The following is a 19,150-nucleotide window of genomic DNA, read 5'->3' as shown; positions in this document are numbered from 1 at the left end:
TCATGTTGTAAGTTCTGGAATTTGATATTGTCAATTAAAATCTTGCTGCTTTTTGTTTCCTGCAGGAGGGCAGCTTTGGTGTACCACGACCAAGGCCATCTCGGAGGGTGAGGAGCTGGTTGCCTTTGTTGTGGATTTTGACTCGAGGCTGCAGGCTGCCAGTCAGATGACTCTGGCAGAAGGCATGTACCCCGCCCGCCTGCTGGACTCCATACAGCTGCTCCCGCAGCAGGCTGCCATGGCATCTATTTTGCCTACAGCTATTGTGAACAGTAAGTGAGGAACTCTATTCCCTGGCGGGTTTTTGAAACAACAGCACTCTAAGGCATACGTGAAAAGCTAATGCAGCGATGGTGAATTCATGACCGCAGAAACCACGCCGCAGCTCAAAGCCTGCTTTTGTTCCCCCAGCATCTCAGATAAAAAGAGCAGGAAGAGCAGTCTGGCAAGAGCCTCACCCAGAGTACCTGTCCTCGTGTGGAGGTTCTGTGATCTGTTCCCAGAGGCAATAGGATTAGAAACTGTTAAAAAAGTAGATGAGATAAGTGGGCTAGCTCTCAAAGTCCAGCCTCTGCTGCTCAAGTAAGCTTGTTGCTTACTACTGCAGTTTCTGGTAATAATTCTGATACTCAGCAAAATAAAAGAAACACATCCTTTCAGTGATTGTTTCAAAATGCAGCAGAAATCATGCCATAGAGCAGCCCTAATTTATTGTAGCATCTCCACTGAATGTGGTTAACTAAGAATGTTTTTAGATCTTCTGGTCATCAATGGGCTCTGTCACGGATAAAATGCAGCACGCGTTCAAGTGCTGTCCTTAGAGAGGAGGGACATGAGTGTTCCTGTACGGGGACAAAGTTTACATTTTTAACTCTTGCTTATGCAAAAGTTTGCCTGCTGTTTACCTTTATGCAGCCCTAGTTCCTCATCCTCCTTTCTAAATACTTTTCAAATATATTGGCCATTACCACGATCCTCACCAGCCATCCCTTAGATTTAGATTGCGCATTCTTAGCTCTCAGAACTTTGCAAGTCTGTCCATTTAGACGCCATGCTGGAGCCCTTCCTCATGCTTCCCATGGTTTCTAAGTATTTTAATTAGTTATATTGAATACTGAACACAGTATTTCAGGTGCACATGCACATGTGAGCACATAATCTGCCACTCAGACTCACACTTAATAATACTGAACCTTGAACAGTCATAACATCTTCAGGCTCTTCACACAGAACTGGTTAAAATATCCTGGGTAACACTTTTCATTCTATGTTTCCCTTTCAGTTTATTTTTCCTTTTTAATTGCTTATTTTCTGGTAAACAATTTTGATAGCTACATATTTAATGTTAGCCTATTTTTAAAGATAAACCTTCAAATGCCCTTATCATCCAAGTCTTCCCTTCCAAGAGTGAGTTGGAGCAGCCTCATGCCCTTTAGCTAAGCACATTCACTTCTACCCCACCAGTGGGGCAGCTGTGAGCTGACATACCTGCTCACAGAAGCAGCAATTAGGATTGCACAGGACCTTTCCAAAATAAGGTGTCAGAAGCACTTAACATGCCACTAACTGAAGTTACCACTATTAGGGGAGGCCTGTTTATAGCCAACAGGGAAAGGAAGGAAAGCTGAAAAGCAGAAAGGGAGCTGCTACCTTACCTGAAGGGCACAGATTGTTTCAGCTGAGATTATATTCTTGTGTAAATCTACGAGGCCAACTCTGGGCTTTGGCAAAGTAGTCAGATTTCTACAACATCACACTTCTGGAAACATCTTTTCTGTCACCACTGACTTTTGCAGAGCCCTGGACACTGAACATTGCTGAGAGGAGTCTTTAAGTGTATGGTGCATCAGCTCTGGCTGTACAAGTTTAGCAGCAACTCAGAGTAACTTCTGTGTTCTTGACTCAAGGAAAATGTGAAAATAGCAAGTCTTACTGCTCATAACTTTCCACATCAGTCCCAACTCTGCCTCTGATCATAAGGAGCTATTTTAATTTTTCATTGTTGAGTTGGTAAAATTCAGTTTCTTCATTAAAGTATTGAACTAGAAGTTGAGCAACAAGCTGAATGAATCTCTAAATTTGTAGTGAGCCATCTCTTAAACATTCCTTTTCTGGATCTCTGAAAAAAAAATTGGTTTTGTAGCTTGTTTGGGGGATTTTTTATGTTTCCTAATATTTGCTCAAAACAAAATTAGAATGTCACCTATGATTCATTCAGCTTGAGGCTGAATGTTTCATTATATGAAAGTATTCATTGAAATAAATTCCAATATTTTGCTTTTAAGTAATTAAAACATTAGTTTCAAGTAGCCTTTATCTGTTTTGCATTGCTTTAGAGTAGTAATAAGTAGTTCAGATCCCATACCTGTATATTGCCCTTCCTGAAATTCCATCCTCTCACCATGCAAAACTCCTCATGCATTTCCTTTGCTTGGCATGTAATGGGAGTCACATATTCACTGTGCATAACTGCAGCTGCAGATTGTCCAGGCCATCTAACCCATAGGAAATAAAGATGGCTGGAAGTCAAATTCATTAAGATAATCAGAAAGTTCAATTCTGTGATGGAATGCAGTCAAATGAATTCAAATAGGACAAGTTGCCCATATCAGAATTTCCTATTAGCACTTTTGGACATTCTTTTCTGTGGAAGCACCAACAGTTCAACTTTTTTAAACCATTTGAGGCCAAAACTAAATGTTGAAATGCCACCTTTAAAGCGAGGTGGACATTTGAAATGATGCAAGCTGTATCACTAATGTTTTAATAGTGGTGTACATTGGAATACTAACTGCTCCATTAAGTATTTGTGTCTGAAATCCATGCACAATTATTCAGTGGCAAGGGGAAAAATAGAAATTGGTAATGGTATAAATATTTTTTGCAAATTCATGAGCAGAAAAATAGACAAGCATTAGCATTGCAATCAGAGAAGCAAACTAAGTAATGTAAATTTTGGCTGCATTTGTAAATATTTAGCAAATAAAAGACTCATCCATGTCAATGGGTTGGAGTCTTCAACTTTGTTCACCCAAAGGAATTGAAACAGAGCGGTTGTCCTATAGACATCAATATTTGAAATTAAGCATAAATTGTCATGAATGGTAATGAATGACATCATCAGCTACACATGCCATGTTTTCAGAGCAGCCAGCCATTCTTCAAAACTAAGTTAATTACAGTCTCTAGCAGCTCTTTGCATTCTGCATCAGGGGAGTTTTCATATTGATCAAGATGTGTTTTGATGTTGACTGCAACTGCTTGATCCTGAGGTCAGCTGTCTCAGTCTGGAGTTACTCACAATTTTATCCTCTCAGTCTCGAAAACAGTTGAGAGGTGTCCACACCACATGCAGAGAATGGTTCTATGCCTATGATAACTCCTGAAATTTGTGCATGAATGGGAATAGTGTTCATTGACTTAAGCCAAAGGTATAGAAGGGACTGTTGTCAGGATTTAGCAATATAGACGAGTTTCAGTGTTGAAGTGTAGATCCTGTCACAGTTTAATTTACTAGTGTAGATGTGCCCCAAAAGAGCAGGAATTTCTCCTGTTCTTACTGATAGGATGGAAGGTTCACCTTTAGAAAGATTAAACAGATTTTTTGTCTTTCTGAGATGTATACACAACAGGTTCTGTGTCCTTTGACAGGGTATTAACACACAAATATCTGTCCACTTTGTGTAAAAATACCATATCTATTATTACTCTTCACATTAGTGAAGTATGTAGCCTCTAATGCATGATCAAAATCCCAACTTCTGCTGTTGAAAACACTCTGTGCAACCTCTGCATGGTCTCTCCTCAGAGAGGAGCTGACACTTTGGGATAGGAGACAATGAAAAATTGCCTTATTTTTAGTAAATATTCTCTATGTATAATGAAAAGTGGAAAACCAACAATTTACTGAAAATAAGAGGACAAAAATACATAAGAAATTTCAATTTCTATAATTAATAAGAATAGGAACCAAGGAAATAGACATGCTGGTTAGAATAATATCACATTCAGTATGATAGAATCTTAAGGAAAAGTAGTCTAGTCTTGCCTCCTGGATATCAGAACAAAAGGATTTTACAGTAATAAATGGGTAGCATACTGAAAATACACATTCTTCAGAATGATCTCTTGTTAGTACTCAAAAATTCCAAGGCCCAGAGCTGGAAGTCCTGTGCACACAGAAACAAAATTGAAAGATGTCACCTAATGAGTAGTGATGTATTGGAAATACAGCATAGTTCCTTAATTAGTATTGCATGTTCCTAACAAACATTTAATTTAATTTAATTTTTAAAAGTAATTATGTGCCAAAAGGTTCTAGCAGTTTTCTTTATGCAACTTTAAAAAAAAATATCCTTTTGAAAGAATCAACTGTCTCCCATGTTAGTTTCTCGTCCGCAAGTGACACTTTAATAAACCCATTTCTCTGCTTTCAATGTTTTGTTAAATAAGTATTTTTTTAATGGGGAAGGGAGGGGAATTAATCTAGCTGTGTTAATTGGTTGGGACCAAGTGAACTGTGACTAACCTGCATCTGCTTGTACTTGCTTGTAGAGGACATATTCCCTTGCAAATCCTGTGGCATTTGGTACCGAAGTGAGCGGAACCTGCAGGCCCATCTCATGTATTACTGCAGTGGGAGGCAGAGAGAGGGGCCACAGCTGTCAGAGGAGAGTGAGGACAGTGCTCAGCAGATATCCAGTGTCTGCCCCTTTCCACAGTGCACCAAAAGCTTTTCAAACGCAAGAGCTCTGGAAATGCACCTAAATTCTCACAGTGGTAAGTATCATGTATTTTTGTATATCATCTTCTAGATTTAGCTTTTTGAAGAATTATTCACTATAATATTCAGTAGGTCAAAGTCTCCCCAAATATATGCAAGCATTGCATGTAGATAATACCAAAATGCCAACACTTTCTGACCAGTGTTCTACACCAAGTACCTCTCCCAAGCAACCAGTGTCATTTATCTCATCTACTAATCCTCATTTGTTGTTGTCTCTCTCTTAATGTGTGCATACACACATACAGGCAGCATTTCTTTACCTTTCTGGTGAAGGTATGATCAGGAGTCCAGACACAATCAATTTCTGCAGGATTACAGCTACCAAACACACACACAACCAGAGAACATGTCCTTCTGAAGTAATATCTTCCTTCTTAGCCCTAGAGGAGGCTTCATAGGCAGAAGGCTCTAAGGATCATGGTCCACAACTCTCTGCTTTTACCAGGACAATTGTTGCACAAAAAAAACTTACTGTTTGATAGAAATATTATTTTCCCTTCTTATAAGTATAAAATGGGGATAGTGTTTTAGAATCACAAAAACAGAGAATCATAGGTTTGTCTAGGTTGGAAAAGATATTTGAGATCATCAAGTCCACCACCAAACCATGTCCCACATCACATGGTGTAGATGACCAATTTTGATTTGAATTAGGGCTGGAAACACAAGAGTTTGCAGGACATTTTGCATTGGAGTTTTCAGTGGCAGAGAACACCCACAAATAAGAAAGCTTGTAGGGTCAGTGTGTTGTGTGTTTGATGTCCGGTGTACAGAGCTGCTTCTGGAAAGAAGCAAGGGCTCTACGTGTGTTCCTGATCCTCCTGTTAAATGAATGGAGTCTAAAGGACATTAATGGGTGCTTTAATCACAGAAGAAAGCCTTCTTTGGCTGCAGTGTAAAAACTCCTGGGGCATGCATAGTCTACTCTGTGGATTTGGTGAAGGAAAAAATGTTCCTCTGATTCTTGGGTAGCAATTGCAATTCTATAAGGCAGCATACTGTCTTGGAGGAGTTTGGTACCTCCCAGAAAAGGACTAGAATAGTGCTGAGTGAAAACTTCTGTATGTAGACAACACAGAAAACCCTTATTCATCATCAATGGCCCCCTCTTATCCAAGAGGAGGCATTCAGAGAACTGCTGAGCTGTTTGGATGTTTATAAATCTACGACCCCAGATGGGATCCATCCAAGGGTGATGAGGGAGCCGGCAGATGAGCTTGTGAAGCCACTCTCCAACATTTACCAACTGTCCTGGCTCACTGGTGAGGTTCCAGATGACTGGAACCTGGCCAATGTGACACCCATTCATAAAAAGGGTGGGAAGGAGGATCCTGGTCCTTACAGGCCAGTTAGCCTGACCTCAGTACCAGGTAAGATAATGAAGCAGTTCATACTGAGTGCTATCACACAGCACTTACAGTATGGCCAGGGGATCAGACCCAGCCAGCCAGAATGGGTTTAGGAGGGGTCAGTCATGTTTGACTAACCTGGTCTCCTTCTATGAGCAGGTGACCCTCCTGGTGGATGTAGGAAAGGCCGTGGTTGTTGTCTATTTGGACTTCAGCAAGGCCTTTGATGCTGTCTCCCACAGCACACTCCTGGAGAAGCTGGCAGCCCAGGGTTTGGGCAGGAGCACTCTGTGCTGGGTTAGGAACTGGCTGCACGGCCGGGCCCAGAGGGTGATGGTGAATGGTGCTGCATCCAGCAGTGTTGTCCCTCAGGGGTCTATGCTGGGGCCAGTTCTGTTCAATATTTTTATTGATGACATGGATGAGGGCATCAAGTCCTTCATTAGTAAATTTGCAGATGACACTGAACTGGAAGCGTGTGTCATTCTGTTGGAAGGTAGGAGGGCTCTGCAGAGAGACCTGGAATGGGTGAATGGATGGGCAGAGTTTAATAGGATGAAGTTTAATAAGTCCAAGTGCCAAGTCCTGCATTTTGGCCACAATAACCCCCAGCAGCTTTATAGGGGACACTGTGGCTGGACAGTGCTCAGACAGAAAGGGACCTGAGGGTGCTGGTTGACACCAGACTGAACATGAGCCAGCAGTGAGCCCTGGTGGCCAAGAAGGCCAATGGCATCCTGGCCTGTATCAGGAACAGTGTGACCAGCAGGCCCAGGGAGGTCATTCTTCCCCTGTACTCAGTACAGGTGAGGCCACACCTTGAGTGCTGTGTCCAGTTCTGGGCCCTCAGTTTGGGAAGGCCCTTGAGACGCTTGAGCGCGTCCAGGGGAGGCAATGAGGCTGGTGAGGGGCTTGGGACACAAACCCTGTGAGGAACAACTGAGGGAGCTGGGGGTGTTTAGCCAGGAGAAAAGGACATCAGAGGTGACCTTATCACTCTCTATAACTCCCTGAAAGGTGGCTGTGGTCAGGTGGGGGTTGGTCTCTTTCTCCAGGCAGCACTGACAGAACCAGAGGACACAGTCTTAAGCTGTGCCAAGGTAAATATAGGTTGGATATTAGGAAAAAGTTTATTATGGAAAGAGTGATAATGTACTGGAATTTTCTGCCTGGGGAGGTGGTGGAGTCACCATCCCTGGATGTGTTTAAAAAAAGACTGGATGTGGCACTCAGTGCCATGGTCTAGTTGAGGTGTTAGGGTTGGGATGGGCTCGATGATCTTGAAGGTCTCTTCCAACCTCGTCATTCTGTGTAATTTAGAGCTCAGATCTTTCTGTACTTAAAGATACTATCAGGTATTGCAGTTTTCTGTTTGTTGCCTAGCAAATATTTCACTGTGCAGTAAGCCAACAGAACCATAGGTTACAACAGCTTCAATAAGATCAGGTGCATGCAGCCCAGTGTGTCTTACAGGCTGGTAATTACAACCAGATATTTTGGGAGGATAACAGATTAATTTCTCCCCATGCAGAGGAAAACTGAAATATTAGCCATTGTGCAAAACATGTACTTCAACTATTTGCATTTATTGACATGGCAACTGGCTTAGGTGTTGAGGATTTTGAGCCATGAGCTGTGAGTGACCATGTCTGCATGTAATCTAGAGATCTATGTTCCTTGAAAGACATAGATCTGAGATTGTGGTGAATTTCCAGTAAGAATCTTTAGTTATTTCCTAGAAGAGAGACTAAACCTCAGGCCTTTCCCTTTCCTTTTAGTCATAAACCAGTCTATTCAATCATTCTTTGCACTTTTTCCTATACTGTCAGTCTTTATTTTTCCATAGAGATTATCACAAGTTACAACACCTTCTTCAGTAGGAATGAAACATTCCTTTTCCAAATGTCTTGTAATCTTTGGGAGCACTGTGTTTCCTTCAACTGCTACTGCTGTTCCCACTGGAGGCTCTAGCAGACCTACACCACAGGAATGCAGAACCCTGACTGAAATGCAAAGTCCCATAGAGACTGCTGTCACTGTACCACATGATGGGGAAGCATGTGAAGCACCATCTCATGTCAGTGGAGGAGCTCAAGCTTCATGTGGCCTCCTGGGGAAGGAGTGCCTGATGGGAAACAAAGTGCTGACTAAAGTGCTGTGTATCTCCTTCCCTTCTGGCCTCTGAGGCCAAGAGCAGGTCAAATTTAAGATGCCACTCACAACTTGGGGGGTCACTGATGCTAGGCAAAAAGCGAGGACCTCCAGGTACAACAATGTGACTACCCACAGAGTGAGATACAATATTCTTACAGTTTTGTATTGTCCAACTACTACACACCTACTACACCTGACTGAGGTGTGGTATATGTGCTTATGTGTAGGCAGAACAAATACTCATTTTGAATTCTGAATATCATTGCTATCAATATTTTTTTTAGTTTCTATTGTCTAAAATGTAACTAGAATCTGTGTTGTTGCAGTTGAGAAATCTGGTCTTATCTCTTTTTAAAGCATTTTCAATTTCAGAATGCATGTAGTTTTTAGTTTAATCGGTGATTGTAAGATGTCTTTGAATGTACTGTTCTTGATAAAGTGGTAGTGATTTCATGAGGAAAAGGTGTTATATTATAGCAGTAGTTGCCAATGGCCATTATATGTGAAAGATAAAATGTCGGTGAAGCCATGTCTTACTGCTCCTCCTCCCTTCACAAGGAACACAGTCATCACTCCTTTCCGGTGAGGGTAGATCCGTAACCTCTTCCCACACTACAGCCAACCCATGCAAGCAAAGAGCTGAGCATCAGTTATACTCAAAATGTTACTTCTGCTTTGTCTGTGGCTTTCAGGCGCACTCAGGGCTGTACCTCAAGCTACATCGTAACCTTGAACCTCTTGACCTTGGTGTGCTTTCTGTGCATTCAAAATTTCCAGCGAATGTGTATGGGGAACATACTGTTTCCCTTTAGTTGCAACTGTAATTTCTGAGACACTTCATTTAAAATAAGTCCAGTACATTTTTATCCTTTCCCTTGTTCTTTCTCTTCCTGCAGCTCTGATGAATGTATGCAAATACTAGGGCTCTCCAGAGCAGAGTAAAAGTCTGCAAATAACCTAGCAGTTCGAGGAAAAACCAATTCAAGTATTTTCAGGGTGACTAATACTATCTCATAAGAAGAAAATTAGTCATTCTCACTGCATTTGTACCTTCTGTGCAGCTGATTTCCCAGTATTCTTCATGAGGGGCAAAATGGTCACTTTATTTTGTATTTTGCTTGTCTTTTCTGTAGGAGTGAAAATGGAAGAATTTCTCCCACCCGGTGCTAGTCTGAAATGCACAGTTTGTACTTACACTGCAGATTCAGTGATTAACTTTCATCAGCACCTGTTCTCGCATCTTACTCAAGCTGCCTTTAGATGCAATCACTGCCATTTTGGCTTCCAAACTCAGAGGGAGCTACTGCAGCACCAAGAGTTACATGTCTCTGGCAACAAAATTCAGAGAGAAAGTGACATTGAACACTCTCCAAGTGGAAATGAAGAAGGTTTACAGCCAGCAACGGACCTGTTGAGCAGAAATGATGTTCCCCAGAGCCAAAAGACCATGCAGACTAAAGATGCAAGTTCTGATACAGAGCTTGATAAATGTGAAAAAAAGGCTCCACTTTTCCTTCCAAACCAGAGGCCAGAAACCCAGCCTGCCGCGAATAAGCAGAGTTTTTCATATACCAAAATAAAATCTGAACCATCCAGTCCAAGACTTGCTTCATCTCCAGTTCAGCCTAATATTGGTCCCTCTTTCCCAATGGGACCCTTTCTTTCCCAGTTTGCTTTTCCCCAAGACATCACTGTGGTTCCTCAGGCTTCAGAGATATTAGCCAAAATGTCGGAACTGGTCCATCGGAGGCTGAGGCATGGAAGTAGCAATTATCCCCCTGTAATTTACAGTCCTTTGATGCCTAAAGGGGCTACATGTTTTGAATGCAACATAACATTTAATAATTTGGACAACTATTTGGTACACAAAAAGCATTACTGCAGCAGCCGATGGCAGCAGATGGCAAAGTCACCAGATTTTTCCAGTGTTCCAGAAAAAATGCCTGAAGCTGTAAGTCCCAGTAATGGTCAAAGCTCTATAAGCATCCTGAATCCAGCTCCTCACACATCTGATCCAGAAAATCAACTTCTCCAGACATCTTGCTTAAACTCTTCCAATGTTTTAGATTTGATTGGGCCAAACAATAAAAGTCATGAAAAAGACTTTACTGCACAGCCTAAGAAGTTGTCAACTGCAAGCAATGGTGATGAGAAGGTCAATGGAAAACCTTCTGATGTGAAGAATCCCAATGCTCCCTTAGTAGAAGGGGAGAGTGACCCTAACAAGACCACGTGTGAAGCTTGCAATATTACTTTCAGCAGACATGAGACCTACATGGTCCACAAGCAGTATTACTGTGCCACTCGCCACGATCCCCCGCTGAAGAGGTCGGCTTCCAACAAAGTGCCTGCCATGCAGAGAACAATGCGCACTCGGAAGCGAAGGAAGATGTACGAGATGTGCTTACCTGAGCAAGAGCAGAGGCCACCACTAGTTCAACAGCGATTTCTAGAAGTTGCTAATCTTGGCAATCCATGTACATCTACTCAAGAGCCAACAGAGGGTCTTGGGGAATGTTACCACCCACGATGTGATATCTTTCCAGGAATAGTCTCGAAGCATCTGGAAACATCACTGTCTATTAACAAGTGTGTTCCGGTTTCAAAGTGTGATACTGCCCACTCCACCGTGTCTTGCTTGGAGATGGATGTGCCAATAGATCTCAGTAAAAAATGCTTACCCCCGTCAGAGAGGACGTCCACTTCTCCCAAAAGGCTGCTGGACTACCATGAGTGCACCGTATGCAAGATCAGTTTTAACAAGGTGGAGAACTACCTGGCTCACAAGCAGAATTTTTGTCCTGTCACTGCTCATCAGCGTGGTGACCTGGGACAACTCGACAGTAAGGTGTTTCAAAACCCAGAAAGTGAAAGAAACAGCCCAGATGTCAGTTATGAGAGAAGCATAATCAAATGTGAAAAAAATGGAAACTCAAAACAGCCCTCTCCTAATGGAAACTTATTTTCCACACACTTAGCAACACTTCAAGGACTGAAAGTCTTTAGTGAAGCAGCCCAGCTTATTGCTACAAAAGAAGAAAACAAACATTTGTTTCTTCCACAATGCCTTTACCCTGGAGCAATAAAGAAAGCTAAAGGAGCAGATCAGCTTTCTCCATATTATGGAATAAAGCCAAGCGATTACATTTCTGGTTCTCTCGTCATTCATAATACTGATTTGGATCAAAGCACAAATACAGAAAGTGAATCTCCTAAAGGCCAGGCGCCTTCAAATGGATGTGCTGTGCCGAAGAAAGAATCTCTTCCACTACTGCCGAAAAACCGAGGCATGGTAATAGTTAATGGGGGACTAAAACAGGAGGAAAGGCCTGCTGCTAACCCACAGCAAGAGAACATTTCCCAGAATCCTCCCCATGAAGATGGGCACAAGTCTCCTTCCTGGATCTCTGAGAATCCCTTAGCTACAAATGAAAACGTCTCTCCAGCAATTCCTACAGCAGAGGAACAGTTGTCTAGTATAGCTAAAGGTGTGAATGGCTCTACCCAGGCTCCAACCAGTGGAAAGTATTGCCGACTGTGTGACATCCAGTTCAACAATCTCTCAAACTTTATAACTCACAAGAAGTTTTATTGCTCTTCACATGCAGCAGAACATGTCAAATGAAACAATCGGTCACCTTTGGTACATGTGTTTAGCATATTGTTCCATGCAGTTTAAAGAAAGCTGTTTGAATTACATCTGGACAATCAGGAGATTTCATTATTGCTGAGTTGATGACTTAAAGGTGTAATTTCATTACAGTCCATTAGTAAAGTGTATTATTGGTGCCATTTTCAAAAATATTAATTTATTTTACCAGCAGTATTCATAGCTGTAGTTATGTTATTTTTTATTTAAAAACTTTATATTAAAGTCATTTGTAATGTTATTGTATAGTTATTGTGTAGCACATATGGTTTGCACTGTATAGTAGATTTTAAAGAAAATAGTCGCAAACAATACAGAAAAGCATTTTAGAAATAGCTTCAAAAGCACTTGTGTATCCTGATTTTTTTTCTTATATGCTGTTGCAGATATATGTATATGCTAAAATATAACTTGCAAAAAAGTTTCAACTATGCTGTAAAGTTCGCCTTAAAATTTCAATTTTTTTGAACAATTGGGCTCAGTTTGCATTTTATATTTTAGCACATACAGTACCTTAGTCATTAGGCTTTGCATTTGTATGTAGCAGTATGTTTCTGTCCACTTTCTTAATCTGAAACGTACGTTAAATGAAGATGGCATTTTCTTTCTTGTATAGTACTTGTATTTTCTTTCGCTGATGCATCTCTGTCTCAATTTTTAAACCTTTGCTGTTAAATGCAATACTTTATAAAGAATGAACAAAATTACTGGAAGCAGTATTGTAAGAAATGAGGTCATATCAATCAGTTTTATCTTTTGAAAGGCACAGTCTAAAACAAAACCCTAAACTCAATGCTGCAATTATGAATCTAATTCATATATAAGATATATTTAAATATAAGAGTAGCAATACTGCAACTGGTGATCACAAAGATAATGTTCTACTTCTGATAGAAATAATTTCTCAACAAATGTTGTTACTATGCATGTATATGGATGGAATAAAATTCCAGATAATTGGAGAAGGTTGGCTGTAATTTCTTTAATTTTTAAAAATTTTGTTTTTCAAGGTTGATTTAGAGTTAACAAACTGTGAAAAAGCTCTTAGGAACAGGGTAACATAGCCTTCTCTTCAGTGGAAGCAAAGTATTCAAAGAGACAATGAGTACAAAGGATGCCTCCCCTTCCAGGGTGTCCCTGCTGACAGGTCACTGGTGCAACTGGGTCTAAGAGTGCCCAGTGAACTAAAACTTAAAATGTGAGGGTCTGAAACCAGGAAGGCTGTTCTCTTTACTGATGCCAAGGAAGACACTTCCTTCACAGTATCTCCTATGTCAAATTCAGTGGAACAATCTCCTTCGTAATACCTCTGGTATGATTCTTCATGTGTTCAGTGTTCTTATATGAAAAACAAGATGATTCATTTAAGAGACCAGCAATTTGCTCCACTAATTCAGTATAGTAATATTAGTCAATAATGTCAACTTATATTAAAATCTGAACTAATGCACAATTAGTACCATTCACTTGCAAATGTTTGTTCTCCTTTTCACTGTTCTCATTAAAAAAATTAAGATTATAAAAATTACCTATTGATGCACTTTCATCCTACAAATTTGAAAGCAAAACCATGATCCAAATAGTCACATAAACTGTTGTATTTTAGTTCCTGTGTCAGCCAAAGAAACAACTCAGAACAAGCTACATAGAAGGATGGTATTTCAGCAGAGCAGCCAGTCATAGTCTAACATAAGAGCATACAATGCCACTGGCTTTCAGGAACCCCATTTCTGAGTAGTTTTTAACTGAAACTCTCTTTTTTTTATTACTTGTAAGTGTAGCTACATGTAACCCAGTAGCAAAAATAATAAACATTTCAAAACTATAGTTAGCAATTCTGCTGGTTAGCCAGGCTTTAAATACAGGTCAAGAGTGCTTAAAATTGTACTAATTCTCACTTGCAACAAAGATAGCAGATGTATACATTCATTTCAGTAGGCCCAAAGCTGGTCCTATAGCAAATACTTAGATAATAACACTTGTGAAGGAGAAAAAGCATTACGATCACAGGGAGAGTAAAATGAGCAAAATGTTCATGATTATCAGTTAAGCATTCATTAGAAAATAGACCAGGATATCTAGGACTTCACAATGTTTTAAATAGATAGTACATTTTAGCCTGTTTGGTCACAAACCATTATTTTGAAGATTATCCATCAGGCAGTAATGGGTTAAAGAACTAGGTGATTACATCTGGATTGAAATAACCTAATTCTGAAAGATCCAATGCATAGATGAAAACTTTTTAAGGGAAGCTGGTAAGAAGGCCATAGGCTGTGTAATTTACACTTGCAGAGCTCTAGGGGTGTGTTTAGACAGTGAGAAAGTAAAGGAAAATATCAGGGTTAAAGCAAATACCTAGTTGAGAAGTGATGCTGAAAGAGGAAAGCCTTATCACAAACAGTTTCTGATCCAGAAATGCTGAGGGTTCCTGATATATTCCAGAGGTAAATTAAAGCCTGCCATGGTGCATTATATTCTTCCCACTGGCTAGTCCAATTTCTTTCACACAACAGAATAATTCTGCTAGCGTTTTCTCTTTATAAATCACCTATTTGGTCGACTGCTTCCATTTTTACAAGTTCAAAATAAGCACAACCTGTTCATTTGTGGGGGCAGAGTTACTCAATTGTAAACACATTTTATATATTTTAGTCACTTCACAGGAACAACTGGCAGCTCTGACATGGGCTAAGCCCCTAAGTTATACCATCACACTCTATGAAAGTAAAACTGTACACAAGCTAGGTGGGTAGCAGGTACTAATATTTTAACTTTTTATACATTTTTGTTTGAACAGAAAGCATTTTATAAAAAGCTGCTCATATTGCTGGGTTCAGGAACTGTGTTTTCCCATAACTTTATAGACTGTTTTCAATTGTTTCAATTTTTTTATTGCACTCATTTTTTTAATTTGTTCATGTGAAATAAGAACCTAAATATTTTGACCGGCCAGAAATTTCTCTCCTGTCTCTTAAACCACTTGCACAATACTGGCCTAATCCCAGCTTGAGGCTTAAAGCACATCTACTTTTAAGTCATAAGTATTGTTTACAGAAATAAACTTCTTAAATCTATTTTCTGACCAAGGGGTTATTTGTGTCCTCTTCAGATTATATCTACACGTTTGTCCAAGGTGATAAACTGCCTATTGCTAAAAGCATCTCTTCCCAAGTTCTTATTTTAGGCTTTTGTGGGATTATTAATTTTTTTTTATCAAATCACCTATGCAAAAGGACTCCATCCTCAGTTTTTGACACCTGGAATTCAGAGGAAACAGAGCACCTCAGTTAAATGGTTTGGATCCCTTAATAGCTGTCAGCTGGTGTCAGTAAATAAATCTTTGGGGCTATGGGGTGAACAGCTCAGCAAAAGGCATTCAAATATTTCCTGGGTTTATGTTAAAAAATAAAATCGCTCCACATGAAGACTTAATATTTAGAAGAGCTGGTTCCTGCCTAAATCCCTGTGTGCTGATTGCCTGGCAGGTTTTACATTCAACTTTTGGGTTTTTTAAGGAAGATTTCCTTATTCAAAAAACATCCCATCCACAGGCAGTGCTTAGAACTAATTTGGCCACATCCCTGTCTGCCTAATTTATTTATTTGTTTATTTGGTTTTATCCCAAAATTCAGACTCTGAAAGGCATTTGTGAGTCCTCATTCATATCACATTCATACCACAATCTTCCCAGTTTTCACAGAACAATGGTGGGTTTTTTTCTTTGTAGAAGGGAAACAGTAAAGCGTATTTCTACAAGCTGATGTCTGCTTGTCTTGAAGTAATTGTAATAACATTAGGATTCTGGTGACATCTTCTCATTATTGCAAATAATCATAAAACTACATCATAGATATTACTGTGGATCCATACTCCTAAATTTCTCAGTCTCTCATTTCCACTAGATAACTATTGACAGTGTTCATTGTCTACACTGCAGGAATGTAGTAGTCATATACTAAACATAATAGAGTATAAACAAGGTGATTTCTCCCTTGTACAATAAACACTGCACCACTGGCAAATGAAGAAGGAAAAAAACAACAAATAAAAACCCTGATGTAGAAATTAAAAAATTAAATCAATTCCAGCACCACTATCAAGAAGTCATATAGGTGGTTTAATTCACTTCACTGAATGTACATACATAAGCTATGAACCAGAAATCACTCTAAAACAGTGGAACAGAGATGGCACTCTGAGCAGCCTGGAAAATCTGACTTAAAGAAAATTCCATGGTGAGTATAATGGATAAAAGGTGGTGTGGGATGAATTTATTGAGGGGCAAAGAAGATAAGGAAAAAGGGAAGCAGCACTTTGTTAATCCCAAGAGTGTAGTATGGATACACTGATGGCTGCAGAAGGCAGCAGTTACAAGGCATCAGCAATATAAAAATGCTACATGTCCCTGGAGGCCTGTTGAGAGAGGCTAAAATACTGATGAGACAAAATCCTTGGAAGTTCGCTCTCAAATTCTAAATATTGCCAACACAAAGTTCTGGCTTCTATGGTCACCTTTTCCCCAAGGCTGACAATGGGGAAGAGAACCACAAGCCACAAGTCTTTTGACCTTCCAGGTTGGCTTCACAGCTGGCATGTTGTGCTGCCACGACCTGTGCAGGACAGACATCCACAGGGCAGACGTGTGTGACCCTACTGTAAATTAGAGTCAAGTGAAATACCCAGGCTTCAGGTGTGTTAGCCTGGGAGCCCACCTGGTCCCTCCACAGAGGTCACTGACAGTGCTCCAAATCCAGACCACGCAGAGCCACAGCAAAATGAACTAAAATAGAGGTGGCACTTATGTATAGAGTGAAAGAGAGCATGGGGAAGGGAGGTGGGCAAGAGATCTGCAGTCACACAATTAAAGCTTCTGCATGATAAAGTGGCATGAGATGAATGAATTGTGATTGCAAGGGTGAGACAAGGCTTTCATGCTGGGGTGAACAGAAAATTGTGATTCTGACAATTTCAACTTTCAAATACATGGAGTTTTTTTACTATAAACATGCACACATGTATCAAACATGCACAGAGAGATGAGAATGTCCAAAACAGGGAGACAACAAAAACTAGATTAAGAGATTAGATCAAGCACTTCTATAAGGTGATTAGAAAAATCCTTTGTTGCAGAAGCAATAGGCAGACCCTTCAAGCTTCATTGCATAAGAAAACTGGCACCTTTTGGTGCATGGAGCATGATGATACACTCATTCATATCTAAATTTAAATGTCCTGGCAAAATTGCTCTTTCCCCTTTCTGCTCTCAGCTTCTTTGTGCAGGTCCCAAGCCAAGGAATTTGTTCCTACCTACCAACTCAATGGCCTTCACATTCATTTTTTCCCTCCTGAGACTTAGTTGGTTTTGTAAATGTCTTGTTTTGTTTTCAACTGTGGGAGCTTTTTTCACTCTTTTCCCACCTTGAATGATTCATGGTGGAGGCAGGGTGAAGGATTCACCTGAGCTGGTGTGTTGGAGAATGTGGTAATCTCCATCCCAGGAGACATGGAGTCACTTGAGACTCCTTTAAAGGAGGTTTATGTACACTCAGCTGTTCTCATCTCCTTCAGCTGAGACCTCTTGTTAGGACTTTTATATCCATCACCACATCTTGAAACTCACTCCTCTCTAAGTGCTAAGCAGCATACCCAGAGACTCAGTCAGTTGTCTGCTTTGAATTAGAATTCTTTCCCTGCAGGAAATCTCCATGGAAGAATGTGTTTGACATGCACTTTGAGTGGCACCATTGATAATTTTAATACTCACTGTTCATATAATAACTTAAAATTCATCCCCAAATGGGGGCTGTGGTCCTTAGTTGTCAAGATCTAGTCATTTCTTAGAGATATCAGGAGAATCCCAAGCCTTACACATAGGCAGCTACAGGGACAGAGGGAAGTCAACATTTACTCATTTTCTCCTCCCACGAGAGTTATTCTGCAAAACAGAGAGAAAGCCATTGGAACACAGAGAAAGGGACAAGAAGGACTTTAAGGCCTGTAGTGTGGGGAAGGGATTTGTGGCTTCTGGCCTCGAGGTGGTTTCTTGTCTTTTTACATTAGGCAGACAAAGGGAAAATGGCCTATCAGCAACCAAGGCTTATATTCAGTGTTAGAAAACTTGACATGCAGTGTGCTTATTAAAAATTATATCAGAAATCACTTTCCTTTTATGAGAAGTGTAGTTTTGGGTAGCTAATTTTTATATTCAGAAAAGAGAAGTTGCCACAGTTTGCAGAAGTTTTTAACATACTGAAATCTGTAATATCACTAAAATACATTCAAAGCTTTCATGCAATTTGTGGAGCTAAAAGTAATAATTATATAAAAAATGTTGACATGATTTCATTTACTTGAGCTTTACTGTGCTAGAGGGATTCAGTGTCACTTTGTGATAGCCACTTCAAGGAAAAACTACTCTGCAAGAACTTTCCTTGTCAATAACATATTGTGTTCCTTATTCTTGTAACATCAAAATGTATCATAGTCTATGCCTGTTATGTTAGATTTTATAATGACATTCACAATACAAAAATAATATTTATATAAAGTATTCAGCTTGCAGATAACTGTTAGACCTTCCTGATACAAAACTGCTGTGTATACTTGCCAACCATGTATTAAACTTGAGTGAAAATATTACTTTGTGCATTTGCTCTAAGTTCATGACAAGCATAATTAGTACCAATAACCAGCGAGGTGAAAGTAGGATTCATTCTTAGGTGATAAAAATGCCAGTTTTCTTTCCCAAACAATAAATTCCAAAACTTGCTTATCACCAGATAAGATTAAAACGAAGAAATGAAATGTTGTACAACTTTGTCCAGTGACACTTATGAACCATTACTCTGAACTGTGGGAGATCACGCTGTGGATGCATCACTGGTGTAGACAAGCACAGTTCAAGAACCTTCTACTGATGTTCAGAACCAGCAATGAAGTGAGACATGTGATGCAGGCTCAGATAAAAACAAATTACTTGTTTCATTACAGTAAATAGTTTGAATCAAAAAGCAGCATTTTGAAAACATGAACTACTCTGCTATCTGAATGTCTCTTAGAAATGGAGACGAGTTAAAGTTAGTGCTCAGCTGAGTATCAAAACCTCTTCTCTCCACAGGATTGCCCACTGCTGCTAACAAATCACCCATAAAAATGCAGGTCAGGCATTTGGAACCTACATCTAATGCTTACAAAACTCCCATTGAAATG

General features: G+C 40.0%; 1 protein-coding gene across 1 annotated transcript in view; it reads left to right on the top strand.

Moving 5' to 3' along the window:
- ZFPM2 (zinc finger protein, FOG family member 2) overlaps positions 1–12,915 on the top strand; it is a 308,755-nt gene extending 295,840 nt beyond the window's left edge. The window contains exons 6-8 of the mRNA XM_063171049.1: positions 66–272; positions 4,555–4,779; positions 9,423–12,915. Coding sequence (XP_063027119.1) covers positions 66–272; positions 4,555–4,779; positions 9,423–11,914 — 2,924 coding nt within the window. The 3' untranslated portion in view covers positions 11,915–12,915. The remainder of the gene's footprint in view (positions 1–65; positions 273–4,554; positions 4,780–9,422) is intronic.
- Positions 12,916–19,150: the final 6,235 nt, after the last annotated feature.

The sequence above is a fragment of the Melospiza melodia genome, chromosome 1 (genome assembly GCF_035770615.1).
Source record: "Melospiza melodia melodia isolate bMelMel2 chromosome 1, bMelMel2.pri, whole genome shotgun sequence".
Taxonomy (NCBI): Eukaryota; Metazoa; Chordata; class Aves; order Passeriformes; family Passerellidae; genus Melospiza; species Melospiza melodia.
Note: the sequence above shows the minus strand (reverse complement) of the source record. Positions and strands in the feature narration are given on the sequence as shown.